Source organism: Diabrotica undecimpunctata, chromosome 6 (assembly GCF_040954645.1).
Source record: "Diabrotica undecimpunctata isolate CICGRU chromosome 6, icDiaUnde3, whole genome shotgun sequence".
In the NCBI taxonomy this organism is placed as follows: Eukaryota; Metazoa; Arthropoda; class Insecta; order Coleoptera; family Chrysomelidae; genus Diabrotica; species Diabrotica undecimpunctata.
In genome coordinates this window covers 136,139,766-136,165,819 of record NC_092808.1, presented here as the reverse complement: position 1 = coordinate 136,165,819, position 26,054 = coordinate 136,139,766, and the positions used below count along the sequence as shown (strand labels likewise).

At 32.2% G+C, this 26,054-nt stretch overlaps 2 protein-coding genes across 3 annotated transcripts; both read left to right on the top strand.

Annotated features, from left to right (window-relative positions):
* Positions 1-1,528: 1,528 nt before the first annotated feature.
* On the top strand, positions 1,529-25,238 carry LOC140443961 (uncharacterized). 2 transcript variants are annotated; one of them, XM_072535500.1, is made up of 4 exons: positions 1,529-1,686; positions 8,510-8,953; positions 15,620-16,432; positions 22,150-25,238. In XM_072535500.1, the coding sequence occupies exons 2-4, from the start codon at positions 8,520-8,522 to the stop codon at positions 24,425-24,427; spliced, it is 3,525 nt and encodes a 1,174-aa protein (XP_072391601.1). In that variant the 5' UTR covers positions 1,529-1,686; positions 8,510-8,519; the 3' UTR covers positions 24,428-25,238. The 2 variants fall into 2 exon arrangements, with proteins under 2 accessions (XP_072391601.1, XP_072391602.1); XM_072535501.1 differs by lacking the exon at positions 1,529-1,686 and adding an exon at positions 7,425-7,642.
* On the top strand, positions 2,149-4,844 carry LOC140443963 (uncharacterized). Its single transcript, XM_072535505.1, has 3 exons — positions 2,149-2,564; positions 2,970-3,063; positions 3,117-4,844. The coding sequence occupies exons 1-3, from the start codon at positions 2,196-2,198 to the stop codon at positions 3,407-3,409; spliced, it is 756 nt and encodes a 251-aa protein (XP_072391606.1). The 5' UTR covers positions 2,149-2,195; the 3' UTR covers positions 3,410-4,844.
* Positions 25,239-26,054: the final 816 nt, after the last annotated feature.

Below are 26,054 nucleotides of genomic sequence, written 5' to 3'. Positions count from 1 at the left end.
AAAACTTTAAAGCTTGTTCTTTCAAATGACTGTAATAAGATCTCTAAATTATTATAAACAAATCAGCTGTCAATTTCAAAGAAAGGGACTAACTTCGTACCAAATTGTCTTAGGACAACTGTTTTTCTTTTAAAATTGTGAAACAATGCAAGCTTTCTAAATATGAAAAAATAATTTTCTAGCAGGCAATGGTTAAAAAAAGTTATTCTATTTGTTTATAAGCCACAAATTGACATGTTTTTGCAATATTTAAAATTACTTTTGTTCATTATGTTTAAATGATAATAATAGAATAAATCTTCTTTCAGAATCTGCCAGTATAATTCCTATAACTACATAATTTTCTGACTTACATTGTTGCAAAAAATTTTAGTTTGGGATAAATAAATTAAATAACTAACCTATTTGTTTGAAATTTTGATAATGTTTTAAGCACCACAAAACCCAATATTCCATGTAATATGAAGTATAAGTTTATTTTTAAAAAAGTTAACTTTCTAAGCAACAAATAAGGAGAGTAACATTTTAAAAACGCTATTTTAAAGGATTTTATATGACTTGTAAGTTTATTACTCTCAAATTTGTTTCAAATAATGTTTCACTTTTTGCTGATAGACGAAAAAAGCCAAATTTTTGCTTAATTCCCTGGCCTTCAATGGAGGTTAGTAGTAAGATTTACCAAAGTAGCATCAATGTATTCACCAACGATGTAATCATCGAGTTTAAATTCTGGGTGCGCCACTTGTCAAACTATTATATTAACAGTAAATACACTTAGTTTTAAGACTGCTACAACACACTAAAATACATAAGAAAACGTTTTGATACAAAATTATATATTCTAAATTTTAAACTTACCACTTTTAGAGCATTAATAGTAAAAACGTCCCGTCATTATTTATTGTTCAAAATAATCCATCCTATATAAAAGCTTATCAGCTTTCTACAGACTATTTAGTTGTTTTGGCATAGCACAATTCACAATAATAATTAGTTTTTAAAGCTATTAATCTAAATTTAATATGTATTTATAAATACAATTTATTAATGTATAATATATTATGATCAAATTGTCTAAGAAATCAAAACGTAAACAAAATTCTTACTCTAAAAAAGCGGCAACACTTTAAACAATTTTGCCACATGCTGAACTGTCATTATTAAAATTTGAAGTATTCCCGTATCAGTTGCGTACAATTGTCTAATCTATTTAATTAAAATTATTATTTTGTGGAATATTAGACTTACAGAGTTATTTCATAAAATTTATATTATTAATAATAACAAATGTTTTTGGTTATTTAATCAATATAATTCTAAAATTCCCCATATAATGATGATTACATTTTTCGGATTATTATACCATGTTGACACCTATGAAAGATCGAGCAGTTCCGTATGGGTTTCGTATTATTAGCTGTGTTTGGAAAATTTGAACTCGTAAGGATGACGTTCTGGAAATTTTAAGTATAAGTGACGTCACTTCATATAAATTGTGACGTGCAACGTTTTTACTTTGAAAAATGGCATATTCACATATGTTAAATGTCAATGTCATTGTTTATTGGAATCAAAATTTCCACCCATTTTATTTTTATAGGTGATTCAGATTTAAGTATATTTCCAAAAGTAGTTTTTATTAAAAAATGTATATAGGTATTTAACGTAGTTGAGATACAAAGTGAGGTAAGTTCTCTTTTAATTAATTATTTGGTAATAAGATCTCTTACGGAACGAGAAATAACTTTATAGCCGGTAGTAAAAACAGTTTTCGTGGGATAGTATATTTCTTAGTAGTATGGTAGTATAATATATAGTATAAATATATTCTTAGTTTTTTTATTCACCGTGAAATAATTTTTGCTGTACCTGTTTTAGAATTTTAAAATTTCACGTTTTTGTTCAACAATATAGTTTTTAATATAAACTGTATACCTGTACATTAGTTTAATTAATGGAAACATGTTGCTTGATTAAGGCGATTATTCACTTTACAGCATTATTATAAGGGGCATTTGCCAAATATATACAATATTGTGCAATAGTTAGTAGTGAAATTGTGCAGTGTTTATGAAATGTGAAATGACATAAATTCGAAACTCCACATGTTTCTTGTCAAAGGTGACAAGTAGTAGCGCCGTATGACAAGCAGCATGTGTAAACATTAAACATAAACAGTTCTATGGTTCTATTCTATGAAGATGGAGTGGTCTAAAGAGGCAATTATTGAATTTTTGAAGCTTTATGAGAACGAAAGAATTCTTTGGGACCCTTCTCACGAGGATAATAAAATTAGAAGTGAAGTTCATTATGCATGGAAGCGAATCCAGACTAAATTTTCTTTGAAAAAATCTATAGATGATTTGAAAAAGAAAAAAGACACCCTTATGGGTTCATTCAGAAAATGTCTGGGTAAAATCAAAGCAAGTGAGAGAAATGACAGTGATACTGATGAGATATATAAACCTAAATGGTTTGCATTTCCTATAATGGCAAGGTTTTTAATCCATTATAATACACCATTGGATGATATTCATATACCAATTGAGACCATAAAGTTAGAAGTAAGTAATAGTTATATTGTTTATTTATATATTTGTGTACATTAAAAATGTTTATTATCCCTGAAACTTAACACTTGTTCATAAAATATTCCTCAAAGGATTCTCTGATTTGTTTTGCTTTTACACTTTGAAATTCCTCATATATTTCACTGTAAAACTTCCAATTAGTGTATAATTTAAATTTGAAACTTGATTTTTATTACATTAGAGAACATAATCATATTTAATAATATGCTTGTAGTCTATTGTTCCTAAACAAAGTGGAAAATTCCTAATTTTCATAATCCACTGCTATATGTTTCCATTCTGCTTCTGAAATGGAGTATGTTACAACATATTATGTATTATGAAATATGTATGAAACTCTTTTGTAATTTAGACTTTACAATATAGATTGTTTTTCAGGGTATACAATTACAAACAAATGAGGAGCAAGACAATTATATAGAAAATGAAACAGAATATGATGATATTTCAAATATCTTGGTGAGCTCGGCAGGTATTATTCAATGTACATTATAATCAACTTTTATACAAGAACATTTTTTACAGAACCTAGCATACTGACAACCAAACGCAAAGCAACTTCAGATGATTTCATTAATGAAACGGCTAAAATAAGCAAAATGACACATGACATAATTTTTGACAAAATGGAAAAGGCTTATGATATACTCCAGAAAACAAGTCAACTTAGAGAAAGGGATGAGTGCGACTTATTTGGAGAATTGGTAGCAAAAAGACTTAGAGCATTAGAACAACAAGAAAGAGATTCTTTAATGCATGTGATGGAAAATATGATGTACCAAGCTAAAATGCGTTCTTCTCAACACTCTGTTCAGTGACATTCCATTAACTTTTAGTTCAATTCTCCAAGTACTCCAATTATACAGTCAAAATTGTTTATTTCAACACCATCACCAAGCTCCACAATACACAGTGGTGGATTCAAGGGGGGGTGATTGGCTCGCACTTTCAAACCAAGTGATTTAATTTTTTTTAATTATGTACAAAGATTATAAAAACATTAATTTTTTTTTTCAAATGGGTAGTTATAACTTTTTTTAAAATTACTCTATATATGAATTATATGAATATATTTTGTTAGTACAGGACTTTCCCCTGTGGTTGGTAGGCTAAAACAGGTCAGTTTATTCGAAAATTTTAGAAAATAGAGTCGATCAGCCCTCCCTCTTAACAATGCTTGATCAGCTGCTGGAAATACACACTACTGGTACTACATCACTTATACATTCTGAAAAATATACGTAATATTTGAATTCACAATGAATTTCTTCTATGCTGGAGAGTGCTGATAATATAAAAAACTTTTATGAAAGTGCTAACATGTCATTAATTTTAGTTGTAGATTTACAGAGCATATATTTATTTAAATTAACCATGTGTTTAATATTATAGTTTTAAATACTTACCTTGTGTTTATATTTTTGTTTGAGTTTTCCTTATTCGAAAAACAAAAACAAAACAAACTCATAACTCTTGTTTCCATCAAACCAACTACATTTTGTTCCAGTTTTGTTTTTGTTTATGGTTTTTTTCCTGTGGTTGTCACAAGGAAGTCAAAGCACAATTTTTTCTTCAATAACAACATTGTATTAAGGTAGCTAACTACAATGTTGGTTAGTTATTGAAGCTAAGTCTTACAATATAACGTAAATAATTTATACCTAATATAAATATAAATGTTTAATACTTAAAGATACAATGAACTGAGTTTGATCTGAACTTGGACTAACCTACTGACATTGGGGAATGTATGAATTGTTTTGTATATCTACCTATAAATAACAATGTACCTAGATATGATGATCATTGTCCATTTGAGTAAGTTGTGATTCAAGCTAGTCAGTAGCTTTGTTATAGTTTACATTTGTGTACATTTGTTATTCTATACTATAAAAAGTCAATATAATAATGTAGTGAAGTTAAAGGCATTTTATTATAAGTTCATTTAACTAAGAACCTAAAAGGAACCTCGCTATAACACCAAACTAATTAAAAATACAACATTTTTAGAGAAGTTTTTTTTTATTCTTTGCCTTAACTGCACTTGGGTGTAAAATGCCGTCCTGCACCAGATTTTTTCATTTTTTATAATTCCTTCTTTCACATTGATATTGTGAAATTATGTTTGTAGTTTTTATTTCAATTTCCATCCCATTGATTTGAAACAATAGGGCAATTCCTTTGTAGGTATCCATTTTTAATCCTATTTTTACAGCACAAAATCTATTAATTTCCCCTAAAATGTGTGAGTGATGTGGATAAATTCTGTGAGTCAAAACAACAACTAATTTGGTACAAAATTCCTATTGAGACTAGTAAGTCAACAATAATAAACACAACATGACCTTTTTCACTACACATTTCATTTCGAAACATGTCACAACCATTTGATGTTCCCGCTTCTGAATGAGGTACTTGCTCAATCTCCAACTGTCACAATACATGCTAGTTTTCAAAAAGTTTTTGAAATGTTGCAATTTTGTTTTATTGAGCACAAGTTTGTGATTTGTTTTTCTTTTGTCTGTTTAGTGGAAAAGCTTCATCACTAGCTTCTTTTGCTTCTGTTTAAAGATGAGGGCCACTATCTTTGTTTTCTATGTTTTTTTTTTATTAAAAGATACTGGTCATAAATACAAATGCTTCAGTTTCCCTATTGGTTATATTTATAGTTGATAGTGTATATTATGTAGTATCCACAAAAATCGATATTTGCTGAATGGATGTAAATATCAAGTATATCACATAGATTTGTAGATATATAGAGTATTTTGGGATATTTTTGGCTGACCGGGGGAATCTTAGCACCCTCTCCTCACTTAATTTGTGCCCGGGACTGAGGGCCGTTTGTTTTGGATTTTCAGCCATTGTGGTGTTCTGGGGATATCCTTACAGATCTTTAATGTGGTAATCATCCCGTGGCTTTCCACATCTCAATGTCGTTGGCTAATTTAGCTCTTCCGCCTTTGGAGTCAATTTCTCAGCGCCAGGGCAATGGAGTGCCTTATCACATGTCAGTTTTTCCACTCGTAGCTGTTGACCAACAAATGAGGGATTCACAGACATTAATCATAATTAATGTCTGTGATTATTCAGTATCAGACCAGTAGAGATTTTTCTCTACTGCTCCGATCCTGTAATGACATAGCTGCTACCATATGCCATGCTCTCAGTTGATTCGCGGGTGTTTATTTGGCAAAGCCTTATTCACACCTGTCCCACATATCTGTGGACGTTCCCTATCAGCCATTGGGACGCGTTGTGTTGAGGTTGAGAACTATCCCCCGCCGAGTGTGTTTTCCAAGAAGTACTGAAGAGCCGCTACTCAATTCAGAACCCCTTTTTCTTGGAAACTACACCGGTCCGGAATGTACGGAAATTGAAACACTACAATGCAAACATTACGATTTCCATATGCACAAAAAAATTAAAAAGGTACAGAACACCATAAAGCAACGGAATACAGGCATAGTTATAGACCTTGAAGGCCAGATTTTGACTACCATTGAAGATAAATTACGAAGATGGAAAGAATATACGCAAGAATTATTCGAAGATGCAGCATGAAGTCCGAATGAAATGAACAATCCCCAGGGCCCAGAAATAATAAATGAAGTAACTATGGCCATTAAGTGGTTTAAAGATGGGAAATCACCAGGACCTGATGAGATGCATGGTGAAATTTTAAAGCTATTAGAGGCGCACCAAATCACAGCTCTTAAGAAGCTATTCAACAACATCTACGAGACTGGTTACTTACCTAAAGACTGGCTACTCCAATATTCATTCTACTTCCTAAAAAAGCCAACGCTAGAAAATGCGAAGAACATAGATTAATTAGTTTGATGAGCCATGTACTTAAAGTACTCCTTACTATCATTCACTCGCGCATATACCGCGCATGTACACCAAATTAGAAGAACACCTGAGTGAAGTTCTCTGCAACTGATCTTTAAGTATCAATATACGCATAAGAATTCTTAGATGTTACGTCTTTAGTGTCCCCCTCTATGGAGTAGAAAGCTGGAGCCTTACAGAAGATGCCGTAAAACGATTAGATGCATTTGAAATGTGGTGCTACCGACGTATATTGAGGGTCTCATATATACAACACACAAGTAGCTACACCACACTATTCTCCAGAGGCTAAGAAAAGACAAAGAAATTATTAACACCCTGGCTGGCTAATCTTAGGAAGTGGACTGGTCTAACGTCAACTGATCTATTTCGAGCTGATGTGAATAGATTAAGATGGGTCAATGTGGTTGCCAACATTGACCCATTTTTAGAAGATAGGCACATTTAGAAGAAGATAGACTATTGGCTAGTAACTAGTTTAGGGAGCTGTTAGACGAGCGCTTATGCCGTCGCGTTGATGCCGCGGAAAACAGGGCACTTAATTTCCAAATATGGAGCCCGTTTGGGACGAAGGGACTCGAGAGAGCAACTAAGTATGTCTAAAGAAAAGTCCCGCCTTTATCAGGACTGAAGTATGTTCTTCTAGGAGATGAAGTATTTAGGTTGTCCAAGTACGTGATAAGACCATACCCGCAAAAAACGGCTAACCAAAAACTTATCCGCATTGTCTCTTTTTGTATGGGGAGATGTACAATAAACCGATTGGCTGCAGTATATCTATTTATTGAAAAGCTTATTTAAAAAAAAATATACCTTGTTGTGCAATGAATTTATAAATGCCATAAATAAAAAATAATCAATAAAGTAATCATTATTAGTGCCATAAAAATAGAAATAAAGTTACTCATACTGTAATTTATAAAATGAAATGAAAAACGATTATCAAGCTATGCCATAGCCTCAGGATAATCTTGGTTCAAATAATAATCTAGGTGATAGTAAAAACTATTGTACAAATACGAGTAGAATGGTATAGTACTAATTTTTTATCATTTAAACTGATGATTTAATTTAGATAAGATAAAAATGTAATAACCAATTAATTTGTGATAATATTTCTACTGTATTAAGTAAACTCCTTTCTACTTAGATGTGTTATTTAAGGCAATAGTGGCATTTGTTAATCTTCTGTAAAGGTATGTTTAAATTTTGTAGAAAATTGTCTTTTCTACAACAGTTTGTTCAATAAATAAACAATAATTAAATTATTTGAAATTTCCATTTAACTAAATTAAAGACATACGCGATCAGCATGAGGTGTCTTCTTCCTACTGTATCGTATCTCCTGCGCCTATCAGTTTTTTTACGTTCGAACTATTCAAGCACAACTACCACTACCTTAAAATACTTCGTCTTTGGCTTCTGAAATAGAAGCACGTAAAAACTTCTCCCACTTTCCAACTGAAAACGCACGTCATATATATTTCATCTCATGCTTCTCAAATAGAAGCTGATTTCAAGTTAATTTTATTTTTATGGAATAGTTAACGTCGTTAAATTCAGTGTTAGTGCATCTAATATGTAAATATCTGCTATTATCAATTAGGTAATCGATGATCGAGGAGAAATCGACAGTTTTTTGTACAAATCATTCGTAAATGCCGGCCCGACAAATTACAGGGTTGCCGGATAAACAACCAAACTTTATTGTTCTATACATCTCATTTATTTAGTTTTAAGAACACTATATGAACATTTGTACATTCCATTAACATTTAAAAATGTGATTTGTTGGCATTTGGCATACTGCTATTTATTTATTTGTGTAAATCATAAAATAAAAATTTTTTACCGGAAGTCACATTTTAATTATTTTATTTTCAATTTCCCTACACTAATACTAATCCGAAATTTTTCGACCTATTTGTCGCTGGTCCTTCGAGATTTATATCTACTTTTTATCTACCAAGAATATAGGTGAGAATATAATTTTACTAATATCTAATACGTATCATTTGAAATTATTGATCCCGTTTTTATTTACGAATACTTTTATTTTGCAGATAGTCCGTAATGGGTGACCAGGCAGATTTTGCAACAAAATTTCATAAACTTGATGGGGATTTAAAAGGAGAAAGGACCAAAAATCTTTTTAAGTTGTTAAAAACAACAGTATTTGAAAATGAAGAACAATTAGACAGTGCCTTAAAAAGCCTAAAACCTAAATCTTACCAAGAAAACTTGTTTTACATTGAAACTTTAATTTATTTTAAAAGATCCAACGAACTCCTAGAGGTTCTAAAAGGAGGAAATGATGTTTACATAAGTAAAATTTTGAAGCAAACATGGTTTTTCCAGAATATATTTGAAAATGTGGAGCCTGAGGCATTTGTTACAGAATTCTTGCCACATGTATCATATGCTGTTAAAAAGAAATTTCTAAATAGGATTTTAAATCACTGGAATGAGCAAAAGATAGACTCGCTATTTGAAGCTCTTCTAAAAAAGTAAGTACAACTCAGTGTTGTCATTATCATAGCCATTCAATCATTTGCGTTCAGACCTACCCAATCTCTTTAAATTTTCTCAATTTGATGGACATTTTCCTTTTTATAGTCTGGTCCTTTTTCTGTAATTGTTTTAGTTAGATCCAATTGCCCATAGTGTTTATTTTGACTTCTTGAATTCTATATTGTTCAGCAGATGTTGTAGTTCTTGTTCGCTACCGGCAATTAATACCGTATCGTCGGCATATCGTATTCCAGGATCCAAACCCAATTCTTTCTATATTACAAATCAATGGCTTCGGATAATTTGATCCATTCAGCCACGATAATGTATTTAGCTACTTGAATTTGTTAATCATGTATTGCCCTCTCGCATTTGTTAATAAAATAGTACTTCGCCTAGAGGTGAATTAAAAAATATATTGTAAGCATCAGTATCGCAAGAATCGGTAGTTTGACAAGAAACCGTACTTTCATTGTTACATTCAGGACACTTCTTCTTCTTCCTTCTTGTATGTAGGCTTCATATCCTATTTCTTCTTCAATATTAGCCTCCTAAATTTATTTAAATCGCCGCACCATCTTTTTCTTGGTCTGCCAATACTTCTTCGTCCATTTGGGGACTTATCTCGTGCTATTTTTACTATAGATGTTGTCATACATTTGGTTTTTTTCTGCTGATATCATATTGTATTTCTTGGCTGTTGTATTGAAGATATGTGTTAATCTTTGGAACTCGTCTTCTGTCTCGGCGATTAATGCGGCGTCGTCTGCATAACATAATATTTTGATTTCTTTGTTCCCCATTCTGTAACCATCACCTTTATGTACTGCTTGTATTATTTCGTCCATTATTATATTAAAAAGAAGTGGGCTTAACGAGTCACCCTGTCTTACTCCGCTTTGTACTGGTATACACTGTGTTAGTTTTCCATTTATCTTTGCACGTATTCGATTATGCAAGTAAATGTTTTCGATGGTTTGTATAATACTGATTGGTATGTTTCATTTATACACTAGTTGTAACACGTCTTCGACTTGATGCGATCGAAAGCCTTTGTCAGGTCTATAAAACATAGATATGCTGGTTTATTGTACTCTATAGCCTTTTCTGTGATTTGTCTTAGCACAAATAAGACATCTACGCTGGATCTTCCGGATTTGAATCCTTGTTGTTCACATGAAAAAGTTGTTAGTTTATTGACTTTGTTAGTTAGGACTTTTGCGGTAAGCTTAAGTGCGGTGTTCAGTAGATTTATACCTCTATAATTGTTGGGTCTTCTTTATCTCCTTTCTTGAACATTGATATCACTATTCTGTTTCTCCATGCGTCTGGTATCTTGCAGTGCAATATTAGTCTTTGTATAAGTTTTGTCATCTCCAGGGTTATACTTTTTCCTCCGTGTTTTAGAAGCTCGTTGGTTATTCCGTCTGGTCCTGGTGACTTTCTACTTTTGAGTGAATTTATGGCTGTCTCTTTTTCCTGAAAACTGATTTCTATTTCGTGTCTTAATTCAGGTACGTTATTGTGTTGATTATTATTTTCCTTTCCTTTAAGCAGTTCCGTCAGGTATCTTACCCATTCGTTTGCTGGTATGTTATTCCTTCAATTCTGCCATTTCTTTCCGTTGGTTTCTTATGAATCTCCATATTTGTTTTTGTGTACCGTAGAAGTCGCTTTCCATCCTTTTTGTAAACTGTTCCCAGTGTTCATTTTTTATTCTTCTTACCAACTGCTTTGTTTCATTTCATATTCTTCTATAGGTGTCTCAGGATTCTGGAGTATTTGATGTTTTGTACTTCGTGTAGGCCTCTCGTTCCTCTTTATTTCTTTTCTAAACCATGGTGTATTTTTGTGGTTTCTTTTGTTCAGTATGACTTTGCGTTTTCCTAGAGCTTCTGTTGCTGCTTCTTTAATGTTGTTTTTAATTTTCTCCCAGCTCGCGTTTATATCTTCGATGTCGTCTATTTGTTTCAGCTGTATCTTCTGTGCTAGCCTCCTTCGGTACGTTTCTCTTGTAGAGTCGTCCCGCAGTGATTCTACATTGAATTTTTCCCCTGTTTTGGTGTTATTTTCATTCTTATTTTTGCTAGTACTAGTTCGCATTCAGGGCCCTAAATAACTTAAGTGAATATTTAGTACCAACAAGGGATTACATAATATTGGAATAATTTTCACGCTAAGGTGCCTTTCATAGCGACTTTATTACAACACAAGACAGGCAACGACTAGGAGGTAAATATATAACATAAGGATAGACAGAGGGAACAAAGCTAGATTTATACATTCACATTACACATTCCATCCTAAATTTTTCTTTTAGTCCTTTTTAAATTTCCCAAAAAAGGTTGGTTAAGCCTAATATTACAACGAGAGATATATAAACTAGAAAATTGACTCTGAGGAAGAGGTATTTGTTCTTTTATCAGATTTTCCAGTGGATACTTAATAGCAGCATCATTATATATGCACCCGAACATCCAATGATTGATATTGTCAGTGTTACCATTACAATCGCAGAATTTTGTTTCACTTAAATTAAATCTATGCAGCCTTCACAGTAGCTTGATTAACAAGGCATCTAAAAATCCAATCTAACTAGGCAATCTTCTATTTGGGTGACTTCTTACAGGAAAAGGCGCAGTAGGTAATACAGAGTGAATTTTTGTATAAAGGTTTTTACTTCTATTACAGAAAGCATTCCATTCAAGTTCCCAGTTTTCTTTTAATTCATGTTTACGCAGAGAGACTAAATCGCTTCTATTGAGCCAACTAATTTCTAATCCTTTTGAAGCTATTTTTTTTTAATATATAAATTTTGATTGTTATACATAATCTTACACTTACACATAATCTTATACTTGTAACATTTAAGCTAAAAGAATGAACTCCATATTTCGGTGAACCTCGTGGTTATTTAAAAAATCGTTATTCAACACAAAACTTTATTAACTTCTTCCAAATACAACAATTAATAAATTATTCGTTACAATTCATTTAACTTTCCCAAAATAACTTAACATAAGTAAACTTAACCGTAAAGAACATCGTGTACGACAATTATTAACATTACTCCTCTATTAGTACTTGACACAATCCTTGAATAGTTGCCCTAAATTCGTATATTATAACATATTATATATAACAACTCTTCAGACCTGGCGGCCCATGACTTTTTTCTTCACTATTTTCTTCCACTCATCTCTGTTTTTCGTCTTTTCCTCCCAGTCTGGTATTCTTAGTTTTCTTACATCGGTTTTAACTTCTGCTAACAACTTCTTTTTTGGTCTTCCGCGTCTGCGCATTCCATCCGCTCCTCCTGTTAATACTGTTAGAGCATTCAACGTGCTCTTTGTGCTTCCATTACTTCCTTACGCCATACTGTCGGCCATACGCCGACATTGTCCTTTGTCCCTCCATATATCTTGCGTAAGATCTTTCTTTCCTATCGTTTCAATTTCCTGGATATTAACTTAGATTTAGCTAACCTGATAGGACTATCCAAAGGAGTTCCAAACAAGAAAAATGAATCAATCCCTGCCCTCCGTAGATGCCAGGGGTTTCCTGAAACGGGAAACTAGTACCTGCTTAGGGTCCCTTGTCCAGGGTCACGGATGAAGTCTACAACGGCGGAGAAGAATACCCTCGGTACGGTGTGAATGGCGGAAGTGGCAATCCCTTAGGGATTTTAGGGATTGTATAAAATCACTAAACAACTCTTCTAGCCAGCGTGGTGTTTTTAAGACTAAAAAACCTCCTAACAGGAATATGGCGATATCTAAAACAAAAAAGGATGGTTCCCCAGGTGGGTAGACCATACAGTAATGGCAAATCACACTTCTTTGAAAAAAAGGACAGCTTCATGGAATTTAGGGGAAGCAAGAAATCGCTAAAAACCACACGATTGAACATCGCAACTCTAAATATAAGGTCCTTAAGCAAAGATGAAAAAGTCTACGAACTCAAAGAAGACATCAAGGACTTAAAATGGGACATAATTGGTCTAGCAGAGGTAAAAAGAAAAGGGGAAGAGTGCATAATACTAGAGTCCGGTAACGTCCTATATTACAAAGGGCGAGAAGAAGAAAGCCTAGATGCACATAAAATAGAGCAATTCGTATGAATATCTGAAAGAATTGCAATGATTAGATTAAATGTAAACGAGAACATCTCCCTGAAAATTATTCAAGTATCCGCTCCAACCGCAGCACATCCCGATGAAGGGATAGACGAATTTTATGAGAAAATTGCAGAAACTAGCACGAATTATCACAGCACGTATGCGATGATAATAGGAGACTTCAACGCTAAGATCGGACAACGACTTGAAAAAACCGAAAACTATATAGGATAATTCGGCTCTGGAGTTAGAAATAAGAGAGGAGAAACCTTTGTTAACTTACTACAAGCCCACAAATACTATGCAATGAACACATTCTATAAGAAAAAAACACAAAGAAAGTGGACGTGGCTATCCCCAGACGGAAAAACTCAGAACGAAGTAGATTACATAATGTGTAACAAAACAGATATCATACAGGACGTAACCGTAATAAATACGGCGTCAGTAAGTAGCGATCACCGAATGGTTAGAGCCAAATTAGAGATAAAACATAATAAAAATAGAAATAAATTTAGAAAAACTTGGAAAACAGATAAACTAAAATGCAGATAATGCAGAACAATATAAAAGCAAGTTAAAACCCGCGAAAGTATTAAATCTATATAAACTTAGCTTAAATGAAATCAATGAAGTCATAACAAAAGAACTATTAAATGCAAGCTCAGAAGTGGCAACCGCTAACAGAAAACGAAAATCCAAAATAAGTGTAGAATCACAAAACATGCTGAAACAAAGAAAAGATCTTCTGAGACAAAACAAAAGAGACACTGCAGAATTTAAGAAACTTAACCGAGTAATAAGAAAACCGATAAAAGAGGACATTAAAAAACATCAAGAAGTCCGTAAAGAACAAATCATATAGAAAAACCGAAGTCTCAAATGCACCAAACCGAAACTAGGAGGGAAAAACATAATAATCATTAAAAATGAACAAGGGCAACTAGAAAAAAGTAAATCTGATATTGAAAACTCCATTGAAAAGTTCTACGCCGATTTGTACCATTCCAGAAACGATCCCTCTAACTCCTCAAAGCAGAACTTGAAAAGGCAGATAACAAATGTCAACTCAGAAGTGATTGCCGAAATAAGCCACGAAGAAATAGAAAGAGCAATAAAAGAAATAAAAAGGAATAAAGCTCCTGGAAGCGATGGAATCCTAGCAGAATGCTGAAGGAAGGCGGAGAAGAAGCCATCACATATCTAAAAATACTATTTAATAAATGTCTATTCCAAGGCAACATACCCGAACAATGGAATACTGCTAAAACAATACTAATACACAAAAAGGGAGACACCACAGACCTGAAAAATTATGAACCAATTTCACTTCTTTCACAACTTTACAAAACAAGACCAGTAAAAATCAACCGAGGAGTAAGACAAGGAGACACAATATCTCCAAAATTATTTACATCTGCCCTAGAAGATATCTTTAAGTCAATAGACTGGGAAAATAAGGGAATCCCTATTAACGGAAGACACTTGAACCATCTTAGATACGCAGATGATATAGTACTAATAGCCGACACGTGGAATGCACTGAATACGATGATTGAGGAGCTACACACAGAATCCCTAAAAAAAGGACTGAAAATGAATTTCAGCAAAACTAAACTAATGTCAAACAAAGATGACAAACTTATGACAAACATCGAAGGGACAGAGATAGAACACGTAGATGAATATACATATCTAGGTCAAAATGTCAAGGTAAGCAAAGAAAATCAGACTACCGAAATAAGCAGACGTGTAAAAATGGGATCGGCAGCATTCGGAAGACTCTCATACGTACTTAAAAATAAAAATATACCTCAAAGACCGCGAACCAAAGTGTTTAATTCCTGTATCCTACCTGTACTTACATATGGAACTCAAAACTGGACATCCACTAAAATAAACATGGAGGAGATCAGAAAAACTCAGAGAGCTACGAAACGACAGATGCTGGGTATCTCACTCAAAGACCATAAAACTAATGAAGACATTCGTAATAGAACAAAAGTAAAAGATGCTGTCGAACAGGCAGCTAAACTTAAATGGAAATGGGCTGGACATAACAAACGTCTTAAGATGACCGATGGAATAAAGAAATCGGGAATTGGCGGCCATATGAAGCCAAAAAACCACGAGGAAGACCGCAAATGCGCTGGAGCGACGATATTAAAAGAACTGCAGGGCCAATGTGGAAACGTCTTACAAACAACAGAGATGAATGGCGAGAAGTAGGAGAGGCCTATATTCGGCAATCCGAATAGAGAAGGGCTTAAAAAAAATAAAAAAAAAATTGATTTGATCATTCTGTTTAGTGCTCTTACAGCTTTACTTCCTTTAGTAATTCTTTTTTCTATTTTAGTATCTTCGGTTCTATTTATAATCGCCACTCCAAGGTATTTGAATTGATCCACTTTTCCAAAACATTATTCTCTGCTTTCGCTACTTATTCTTGATAATATTTAGCTTTATTTTGTATATGTCCAAGTATTTTGTTTTATTTTCGTTTATACTTTGACATATTATAATGACTCAAAATAATATTTTTCAGGTATGGCTTACCCCTGGCAGTATCAGTCTTACATAAATGCAGTCCTACTAAAATCCAATCTGCAATTGTTGAGCATGATTTGGAGTTAAATTCAAACCAAGTACTCAACATATACAATAAAAGTGAAGAGCTATTCATATTTTATCTGAATTTGAAACAAAAGCATTACACTGATGGAAAGGTATTAAAGAATATAGCTGTAAAAAATCCAGAACTTGTATTGAAACTTCAACGGGAGCAACAGATTGATTTATACCAAGTTGGCAGAAGAACTTCTAAAAACATTTTTAATATAGTTAATGATGACATAATAAAAGATACCGAATATTACCTATCGTTTTTAAACAAAGCTGTAGTGATTCGGAAATTAGGTAAAAATTTTGATACTTTATTTAAAAATCTGTTTCCTAAGCAGCTCAGTGGCGTAAATTTATACTGTAATAGCTGCGAATTATTAAATTATTATCCTAAACACAGAAGATGGAACTTATTTAATCAAACTTTTATCGAGAAATTCAATGGCCAAGAATTGAAAGATCTCTTGCTGAATTTTAGTTCAATTATGAAGCTAAATCCACCCAAAGAAATTGTTGAGTTGTGGGCTGAAGTTCACTATAAAGAACAAAAGGGAAATTACAATCACTATCTTAAGTATTACCCACCTTCAAAAGCTATACCGATGCTTAAAGAAAAAATTAATGTCACTTCTGACTTATATGAGAGACAATCTTTGGTGTTATTACTGATAGAAACATGTAGCAACAGTGAAGATTTAGATGCGCTGGTAGAAGTTTTGAAGTATATATGCTTCAGGTAAGATCTATTATTTATTTAATATTTTGAATGTAACGATATTTAAAATGCAAAATTAACATTGGTATATTATCACGAAGTATCTGTATTTTATTCAGCCTGTGTTATTTGTGGCCTTATTTTGTTTCCCAAGACACGGGAATATACGGTACCCTAAAATTTACTATAGGTGAAGTATTTATACTTCAAATTGATGTGTAATAATTCAAAGAGATGTGTGAGCGAAGATGCAGGTGTGTTTGTCCTTACACCTTGTTCTGATGCCTTTGTTTCGCGCACCAATCATAGGTCGCTGGTTTTTTCCCTTGGGGAACAAGTTTTGTCCTTAGGGAAATAGGTTCACTTTATATACTTCTTTGAAGGACCACCCAGAAAACTGGGACAAATAAAAGTTTCGAAAAGAACGTTTTAACAAATCTATTTAAATTATTACAACAACGTATTTTGGACGCCGATAACTTGCTTACGATAGCTGATTTATGAAACTAAACTTTATGAAACTATAAAATTAGATCAATTGTCGGTGATACAATATTGCCACGAACTGAGTAACTTAATATCCCGACTGTGTTAAACCTTCTGAAGTGCGGCTAGCGCGAGTAGAGCCTATAGCTCATCCAATGCTGGATTCGAACTGATGCAAACTGATTTTTTACTCGGCTTGTAACCGTTTCTTAACATTAAGAAATCTCCCCCTGGCCCCCTCGACGTATCTAACGGATATGTCTACATTCAATACCTTCGACTTTCATTTTATTGTTAAAATTACCTGAGAAGGGTAACTTTCGTTAATGTTGGGAAATTTCAAATGACTCAAACCTATAATTTGGAATTACTAATCCTTTCATTGTTATGATTCTTTGATGATTTTAAAAGCTTATGTCTAGAAAGTTATTTGAACGCAAGTTATCGACGCCATACAGATTATTGGATGGTACAGAGAATTTTATAAATCTTAAACTAATATACAGTGTGATATAAAATAATATGACACAAAATAAGATAAAAATATTAAATATTGTTGTTACGCAACAATGTGTTTTCCAAAGAATCAATAAATTTACTTATAAATCACAATTACTTGCAATACTTCTCCCAAAGGAATTTCCTTGTCACGCTACATAACTATGCATTGTGTTATGTGACTAGTGTACTACTTGGCAAATTTCGCCTTGTCTCTGGGATGCGCAAAACAATGAGCGACGACCGTGCTAAAGAATCAGTCACATTTTCACGGTTCCAATGAGAAATGCGCACTAGATTTGGCGAAAAATACTGCTGTTGCAAGATTTAAAATATTCCATTAGTTTCAAAGAATATTCCAAAATTATAATAAAATAATTATTATAAAAGTTCTTCGAAAAGTGGAAAATAAATTTCATAAATGGTAAAATTCTTCACATACCCACTATACACACTTCTAAAGTTTGAAAAATCATATTGCCTAATTGACTTAATCTATTCAAATAATTAATCATAAGTATCTATCCGTTGATTAATTATATTTGGCAAGATTGATTTTATCCCAAACACGTGTGTGTTTATGTAGTTATTTCAGTAATTTACATATAAATTTCAGTTATTTGTTGTTATATAGTTGGGATTTTTTAAAAACCTGTTAAAAACTTAATTTCAACTGCTCTACTGGAATTATATTCACATCTCAAAAGCGCCTATTTTATTTCTATCCGCTTTCTTCAAGGTCTACGTTTCGAGTGCATATGTGACTATGGAAAAAATTAGAGCCCTTACAGTCTTTTGTGAATTGTTATGATTCAATTTTTCCAAATTTTTACCAATTTCATCGTAGCTGTTCTTGCAATAGTAAGCCTCCTATGTATGTCTCTGTCATATATCTTTTCTGCCCAAAAAATATTAGGTGATCCAATTTGATTGAACTCTTGAGCCTCTGGCTTTTAATTTCAATTTAGAGAGTATCTTTATTGAGAGGGTTCCTAATGTCAGATTGTGTTTTTTTACACAGAACTTGTATAGGCGGATTTACAGATAAGTTTGTATCTATCCCTATGCCTATAAAATTATAATAAATAATAATATAAATATTACATATTATGTAATAGATCTACTATTCTAGTATGATGAACTTCTTGGATCTGGATTTTTAAATATAGATATTATCCGACTTCTCATACATGCTAATCAGTTATAATCAATGTATAATTTTCCAAGGGAGGGACAGAGCAGAATGGCGAATAAAGCTGTAGTTGGTCAAGGCTCTTTAAAGGCTGTAGCACCGTAATTATGATGATGATGTTTCAGTTGCAAACAAAAGTGACATTCTCATACAAAATTGAGCATTCAGAACTCAATGTCAAATACAGGAGCTGTAGAGGTCATTATATATATATATATATATATATATATATATATATATATATATATATATATATATATATATATATATATATATATATATATATATATATATATATATATATATATATAAGTATATATATAATCTTAACACTTCCAGGACTTTATATTACAGATTATTTTATTCCGTTACAAACATCAGTCATTCTTTCATGATAAAAATTATTCTTAATTATTTGGGCAAATTTGCAAGTTATTATGAAGAGTCCAATGTATGGTCCTGCGACTTTTTAATATGATGCCGAGTAGATTTTGTGAAATGAGCACCTACCACTCTTTCAAAAAGGGAAATTTACAAGTTCATTTTAAGTAATGGACTTTATTGTAGGGATGAATTTGAAATGTCTTGTAGGGAGTCTGCGTAACTCTATATACCTTACATTCATATTAGTACAAGATCCCACTGCAGGATCACTACGTCCATATCGTAGTTCATTAAACTCACATCAAACAAAGTTAGGGCGCAACTACACTGGTTTGACAAGCGATAATATGTACTTACTATAATACTTTTTGACTGGCAACCTATTTATCAGTGTACTAGTGACTTTGCCCGTCGCATCCTACGGGGGATTCAATCCAATCCAGTATGATCACTTTTCTCTTCCGACTTGTAATGTTATATCCTCTCCTTTCATTTGCTATGTCGCATGTTAGGATTCGATCAGTTGTTAATTTTGTACTCAGCCTGAGGCCTTCTTTAAGTCAATAAATCAAAATTTGTCTTAAGGTAAATCTATTTTTATACACAGTGCCCTATCGTATCTTGTATGCCGCTATACGTTCATTAATATTGAAGATACTGTGTAGTGCCCTTTTAGTAGTCGCCTTGTTTATTTTTTCTATCCTAATATATTCTTTATATCCTTCCCTTTCATTTAACGCATCACACGCTCCAATGCCGAAATGTGTATTTTTTGTCTCAACAGCATTTTTACAGCTTTTACTTAATTATATTTAATTTTGGTAGATGTTGGTAGTTCAGATTTCATTCCTAGATGGCGTAGTTACCTTACTGGACAAACAGTGTGACTTGTCATCCTAGCCTTATATATTGATTCTTCTAATTTTAAATGTATGTAAAAATATGAGTTTGACTAACTACGTTATGAACATAGTGATCCTACAGTGGGATTTTAGGCTATATATTCTATTCTAACTTGTATTCATAGTTCGCTACTTGTGTTTTTTATAATCCTATTTTTATTATAACGTATTGTAAAATTTAAATCTTCAAAATATAATTTATAATTCGAATATATTATTATTTTTTCATTTATAGAAATTAGTTTCCTCATTAGCTCTTTAGACATCAGCTCTTTGTTTTATGAGATTTCTCACCAGTAACAGTGAATACAGCGTGATTTTTTAACGAATACAAAAAATTAAATATTCGATTAATCCAATCTGTCGGATTCAACATAATACATTTTGAAGGACAATCAGTAGTAATTATTTGGGAAACTATTGATAAATTGTCAAGAGCTTCGTAAACACTAAATTTAGGAAAGTATTCATTATTCCGAAAATCTAATTCAAATGTTAAGTCGCCACGAGTCACACTTTTCCTATTTATTTTCGAGCAGTGTATTAAAAGTTATATTGAGCAGTGTAAAAAACGCTGGAATTTATCTGCGCGTGGGACAAATGCGCGTGAAAAAAATGGAACATGAAGAACAAAAGACCTACGGCAGAGTGAACCTACTGATTCTTTAGCAATAGACTGTGACCGTGCTATGAGTGAACGACCTAGCAGAAATGCATGTACACTCGTACACTGAGTAGAAATGTCGACATCTTTCTCAGTTGTCACTATAGCGTCCATATTGAAGTCATTTTATAATTTCTTCTTTTGACGGAAAATATTTGATTTCACTTTTAGAGCTTCTGTACCAGTCGCTCTGATGAATCCTGGTAGGATGAAATACGTATAAGCGAATATACATAGTCACTATAGGTGAAATCAAATCTCAACTGTATTTTCTTTCACTAATTTCACTTTGTGTCGTAGGCTTTAAGTCAAGTTATTTTTTAAGCTAGGGAACGTCAAGGTAGTAATTGTGCCTTTTTATTGGCGAAGAATTCATTGCACAAATTTTCAGTACCTATTTGATAATGAAAATTTGGTGTTCTTAATTTTAACATATTGTTTAATCAACGTGCGAATCCAATTGGAATAGTATTAATATCCGGGCGATAAGATTATACCATTTATGTAGTGAACTAAATTACTAAGAAGTAAACTTAAAACGCTGATACACGATGTTACTCGAAGGTACCTTTGCTCAGTCCTGATAGATTATGGGCGGGGTCATTCATAGAGATGAGAACTGCTGCAACTTGAGAAAACAACCTTTTCGCTTCCTTGGATTATAGAGCTAGACTTTGTCATTATTCTTAAAACATCCCTTTGCAGCTTGGGTATCGCTCCCGTTCTTCATTCTTTCGCTATTGTCCCAGTCTCGTTGGTGATTGAACACCATTTTTACCAAATACTTGCCAACTGTCTTATTCGTTCACTCTACCATTCCATCCGATTATAGGCGATAGGCTGGAGTTCTTGTTTGTTTCAAGCCTAGTCATTCGCAGATTCTCTGGAATAGATCGCTCTCGAAGTTCTGTTCCTGGTCACTATGGATCTCCAAAGGCACTCCAAATTGGTTGATGTATCTTCATTTTCCAGTACTCGTTTAAGCAAGCCGTATTCAATGATAAAAGAATTCTGCTTCTGATACCAATGTAATATTCATTTTTAATTATGTTTTTAATCATGAAAACGGTCTTAACTAACCTAAGTTCTCTTTGCAATGGATTAACGGTGTATTGAAAATAAAAAGAAACAAAGCAATCAAATTAGAAAATTCAGTTAAATACGTACAAAGAATACAACATTTATTATTCACTTAATCCATTTCAATTTTACTAATTTACGATATTTAAGAATCAATAATATACCAATTATGATTATTTAATTTGTACTGAGCTGGAAGAAATCTACTTAATTCGGAAAATAGAAATTCTCAGCCTTCTCAATTGATCGAGAATTTCTAGTTCCTGAGTGACGTAGATGCGTGACTTGACACGAATTTAGAAATCATAATCTGCATAGCGTTAGTTCTTTATATCGTGTATGAGAGAACTGAAAATTGCATGGTTGTTGATTATTTAAAAAGTTAAACCAAACGGTGTATTTTTCACGTCAAGGCGACTAAAAAAGGGTATTATCACCAACCGTCCCACTGGTAGCTTAGGTTTGAATTTCAGTTTAAGTTTATGTTTTAAGTGTTTGTTTTTCTATAAATAATAAAATTCAATTGTTTTAGGCATAGGAATGAAGAACCAAATTTTCGTACAACTATGCTAGGCTCGTTGAGAAATGGATTCAAGTTAGAAAACTTTAATGAAAATCATTGGAAATATATTGACGAACAATTCCAAATATTAAGAATACAAAAAAAATTTTCACTTTACGACAATGGAGATTTTATTGAAAAATATTTGGAATATTTAGTTAAGAATGGTAAAGATTATAAACCGTTGCTTATTCAATACCTTAAAGATATGGTTGTTGAACATCGTAGCAGAGATTTCTGTTATATAGATTTATCCGTGAGTAAGCGGCTTTACACAGAAATGGTGGAGCATATCGAAGATGTTATTAATAGTATTAACAATGATTCTTATAGTACACGTTTTAAACGAGATTTTTTACTCACAATTCTGAAGTTCTGTCAGAATCATCCCGAATTTTGTATTAAAATTGTAGATTTTCCACTATTTGTGCAGCTAATGCAAGACAATTTTAGTAAAAATTCTGAATTCGATAATGAAATAATAGCAAATGTTATTTTATACAATGTAAAATTCCCTCAATATGCAGTTGAATACAATAGAGATATATTTGACATACTGCGACAAGCTATTGCTAAAAATAGGTATTTAGGTCCATTTGATTCAGTTTTTAGTAAAATAATTCTTACCAAAGATCGAGATGATTTCTCAAATAAGATGTTAGAATTTTATTTTAAAGAATTATTCAAGAGCCATCCGGTTTCACATATTGTCTGTTGGTTTCTAAAAAATGAACCAAAGATTTTATCGTCCTATATGACAATAGTAGCAGAAAAGTATGCCACATGTCTTGATGGCAACACAATTTATAGAATAATAAAACATTATTCACATTTAGGATTTGATAAAATAGTGAGCGATTCTCTAATAGCACAACTAGATAAGAATAATGTTGCTGTTCCAAGAATAATTCTTATACCAATATGTATCCTACTTTCTACTAATGATTTTGTAACGTTTGTTTCTGAAAGATATTTACCCAAAAAGGACAAACTTGATTTAATGGATGAGGAGATGCGTGAAATTTATATGGTTCAATGTGAAGTAGCCAAACGACTTGCTCATGTTAATGAACCTTACAAAATGCTTCCAACAATAATGAAATTTTGCAGAGGAGACTATTTACAATCTGCCTTACCTTCACTACAAAAAGCTTTTTATAGATCTCCAGAGAGAGTGCTTTATTCATACGTAGAAGCTTTGTCAAAGCAAGCAGTATCTGCGAGGAAACACGCCATATTCCTCAGCTGCGAAGTTTTGGACAAACAACATACCTTACATTTATTGACAAATACAAAAGAGAGTAATATATCAAGTTTAAAATATCTATTCTCGGCAACTTTAAAGTATTTCCTGAAGAATCCATCCGAAGAACTATTGAATAAAGTTATCGAGAATATGAATAGTATCGATGTTAACGATAAAGAAACTTTAGATAGTTTGAAGGATGTTACTATACCTGTCAAATACAGAGCACAATATATCGAAAAATGTTGGAAGTACTTTGAAGGATTGAAATCGAAAGAGGTTAAAATAACCGAATATTTGAATGCTTTTCTGAATCACATGTCTGCAGATAATAATATATTAATGATATTGTCGGCGCCATTCATAAGCGACATTATCAACCGTTACTTCCCTGTTATAGAGGAACGACCTGGTTATATCGATTATTTTGTAGTACGTGTGTTACAAACTCGAGTACCAGAAAGAAATGGAAACTTCCAAATTGTTTTTAAAATGTTATCGAAATTCTCTGATAGTATGAGAATTTCATTTTTTAAATCATTTATGCACAATGATCCGGACAAACAATTGCTAGCTTTGTTCGCGGAAAATTGGTGTAAACACTTCACTTTGATCGACAGTTTTGATGAACATATTTCTTTGAAATTGAATTCGTTTAAATTGGAAAATTTGTCTGTTGATGAGTTAGCTACCAAAACTGTAAATTACTTAGAACAACTAATCACGGAATTTGGATATCATTGCTTTGAGCGTTTTGGGGAACAATTTAAGAACGCCTTTAATAACTACGATACGGTGGAAGAATATAAGTTCTATTTGGCTATTTTGAAGTATAAGATAACACCAACTACTTGTACTTTAGTACTAAACAATATAGCTAATATGAGTGGCGATGGCAATGAAAACCTTAAAAATACATTCAACGACATTATTGAAATTATTAAAGTTGTTGAAACACCAATTATTCAAATTAATTTAAAAGCGTTTCTTGTAAAAAATTAAGTGGATACGTTTTTACCAGAACTGGTAAGGCTTTAAAATTTTTGTGTCATTAAATCGTTGATTATTTTTCAAAGTAATTTTTTTTTATTATATTCTGGTTTTATTTTTAATAGTTGACATTTTCGCAGATTAGGTTTTAGTCGCCGAATTTATGAGACAACACAATCAAAGCTGACACTCTTAGAATCACGTATACTCTAGATGAATAGAAGTATTTGTATATTTTTAAACATCGTGTTTTCGAGAGATCGGTATGTACAAGGTATGGATATTGTACTAGAATAAAATAAAATCTCGTTTACGGCTAAAAAACAAAATATTTAAAATGATGAATTGTTTGCACGTGTGAATATACTTTCAAAATTGATAAAAAAAGAAAATACCAATGCCGATTGCTACTTTCATAGCAATCGGTATTGGTTCGAGTGCCTTGGCACTGTTTTAGGCAGAAAGTTTATCATAGGACGACACTGCAATCTAATGTAAATAAGTATGTACTTCTAATCATGGATCTTATTATATTCTGGTCATACAACGGTAAAACTTTTCTACCTCATTGAGGTGTTCGCGAAAGGGTTAAGGAATGGAGTAAATCATAATTAGGCAGCTGTGATAAATAACATTTGAATAAATTGTTAATTTCGCTTTTATAAGTTCTCGATGTTATTATTTTTTTTATTATTGTGACAAAATGAATAATATTTAATTTTAATATCTAGTTTTATAAGATTCCTTGCTAGCAAGAGTAAAATATATTTTCTATCAATATTGTCTTAAACTTACTTTTTAAATAAAGTTGAAATAACGTTAATGTCTGTTTTGCTATATTTATATCGATATATTTTTTATTATAATAAAATTATTAATAAATAAAAAAGGGAATAATTAAATCCTTACACGATAGAGCCAAAATTACTTAACGAAAATTCGTTCTTAGAGGAAAAACAGTTATAATATCTGTTTTATTAAAAAATAAGTATTCTTTATCGTTTACAAATAAGGAATTTTCAACAATCGACCGAATAGAACAGAACAACTTAACGAGATCCTGCAGCATACATAAGGAATATTACGAGGAAAATACCAATACCATACATAAAAGGATTATCAGAAAAACTGAAAAAGATAGGAAATATATTCAATATTTCAACAACATTCAAAACAACGAACACATTGAGATCTATTAAATTAAATGTTAGAGTAAACATCAATCTTATAATAAAAATAGAGAATTTGATAGATCTCAAATATGTAAACATGCATGGGAAAATGAATGTGGGGTTAAATGGAACGATTCAAGTATAGTCCTAAAAGAAACAGATGGTAAAACGAGAAAAATCAAAGAAGCGACTCTAATTATGCTAGATGATACCAATTGTGTCGCAAATTCCTCAGCAGAATGTGGTAGGATCTGGTTACCCATATTAAAAGAGGAACTTAATAAAAGGAAAATGCCACTATTAGTAAGTCAGTAACATAGAACTGTGTAGATGCAAAATTCACATTCTCCAAATTTTCATATTTTCAGTTATGTATATCAATGAATTCGTCTTTTAAAGGCAAATCGAACCGTGATAATAGTTTGAACCAAAACTCACATTTTAATATCGAAAAACCATACTGATAA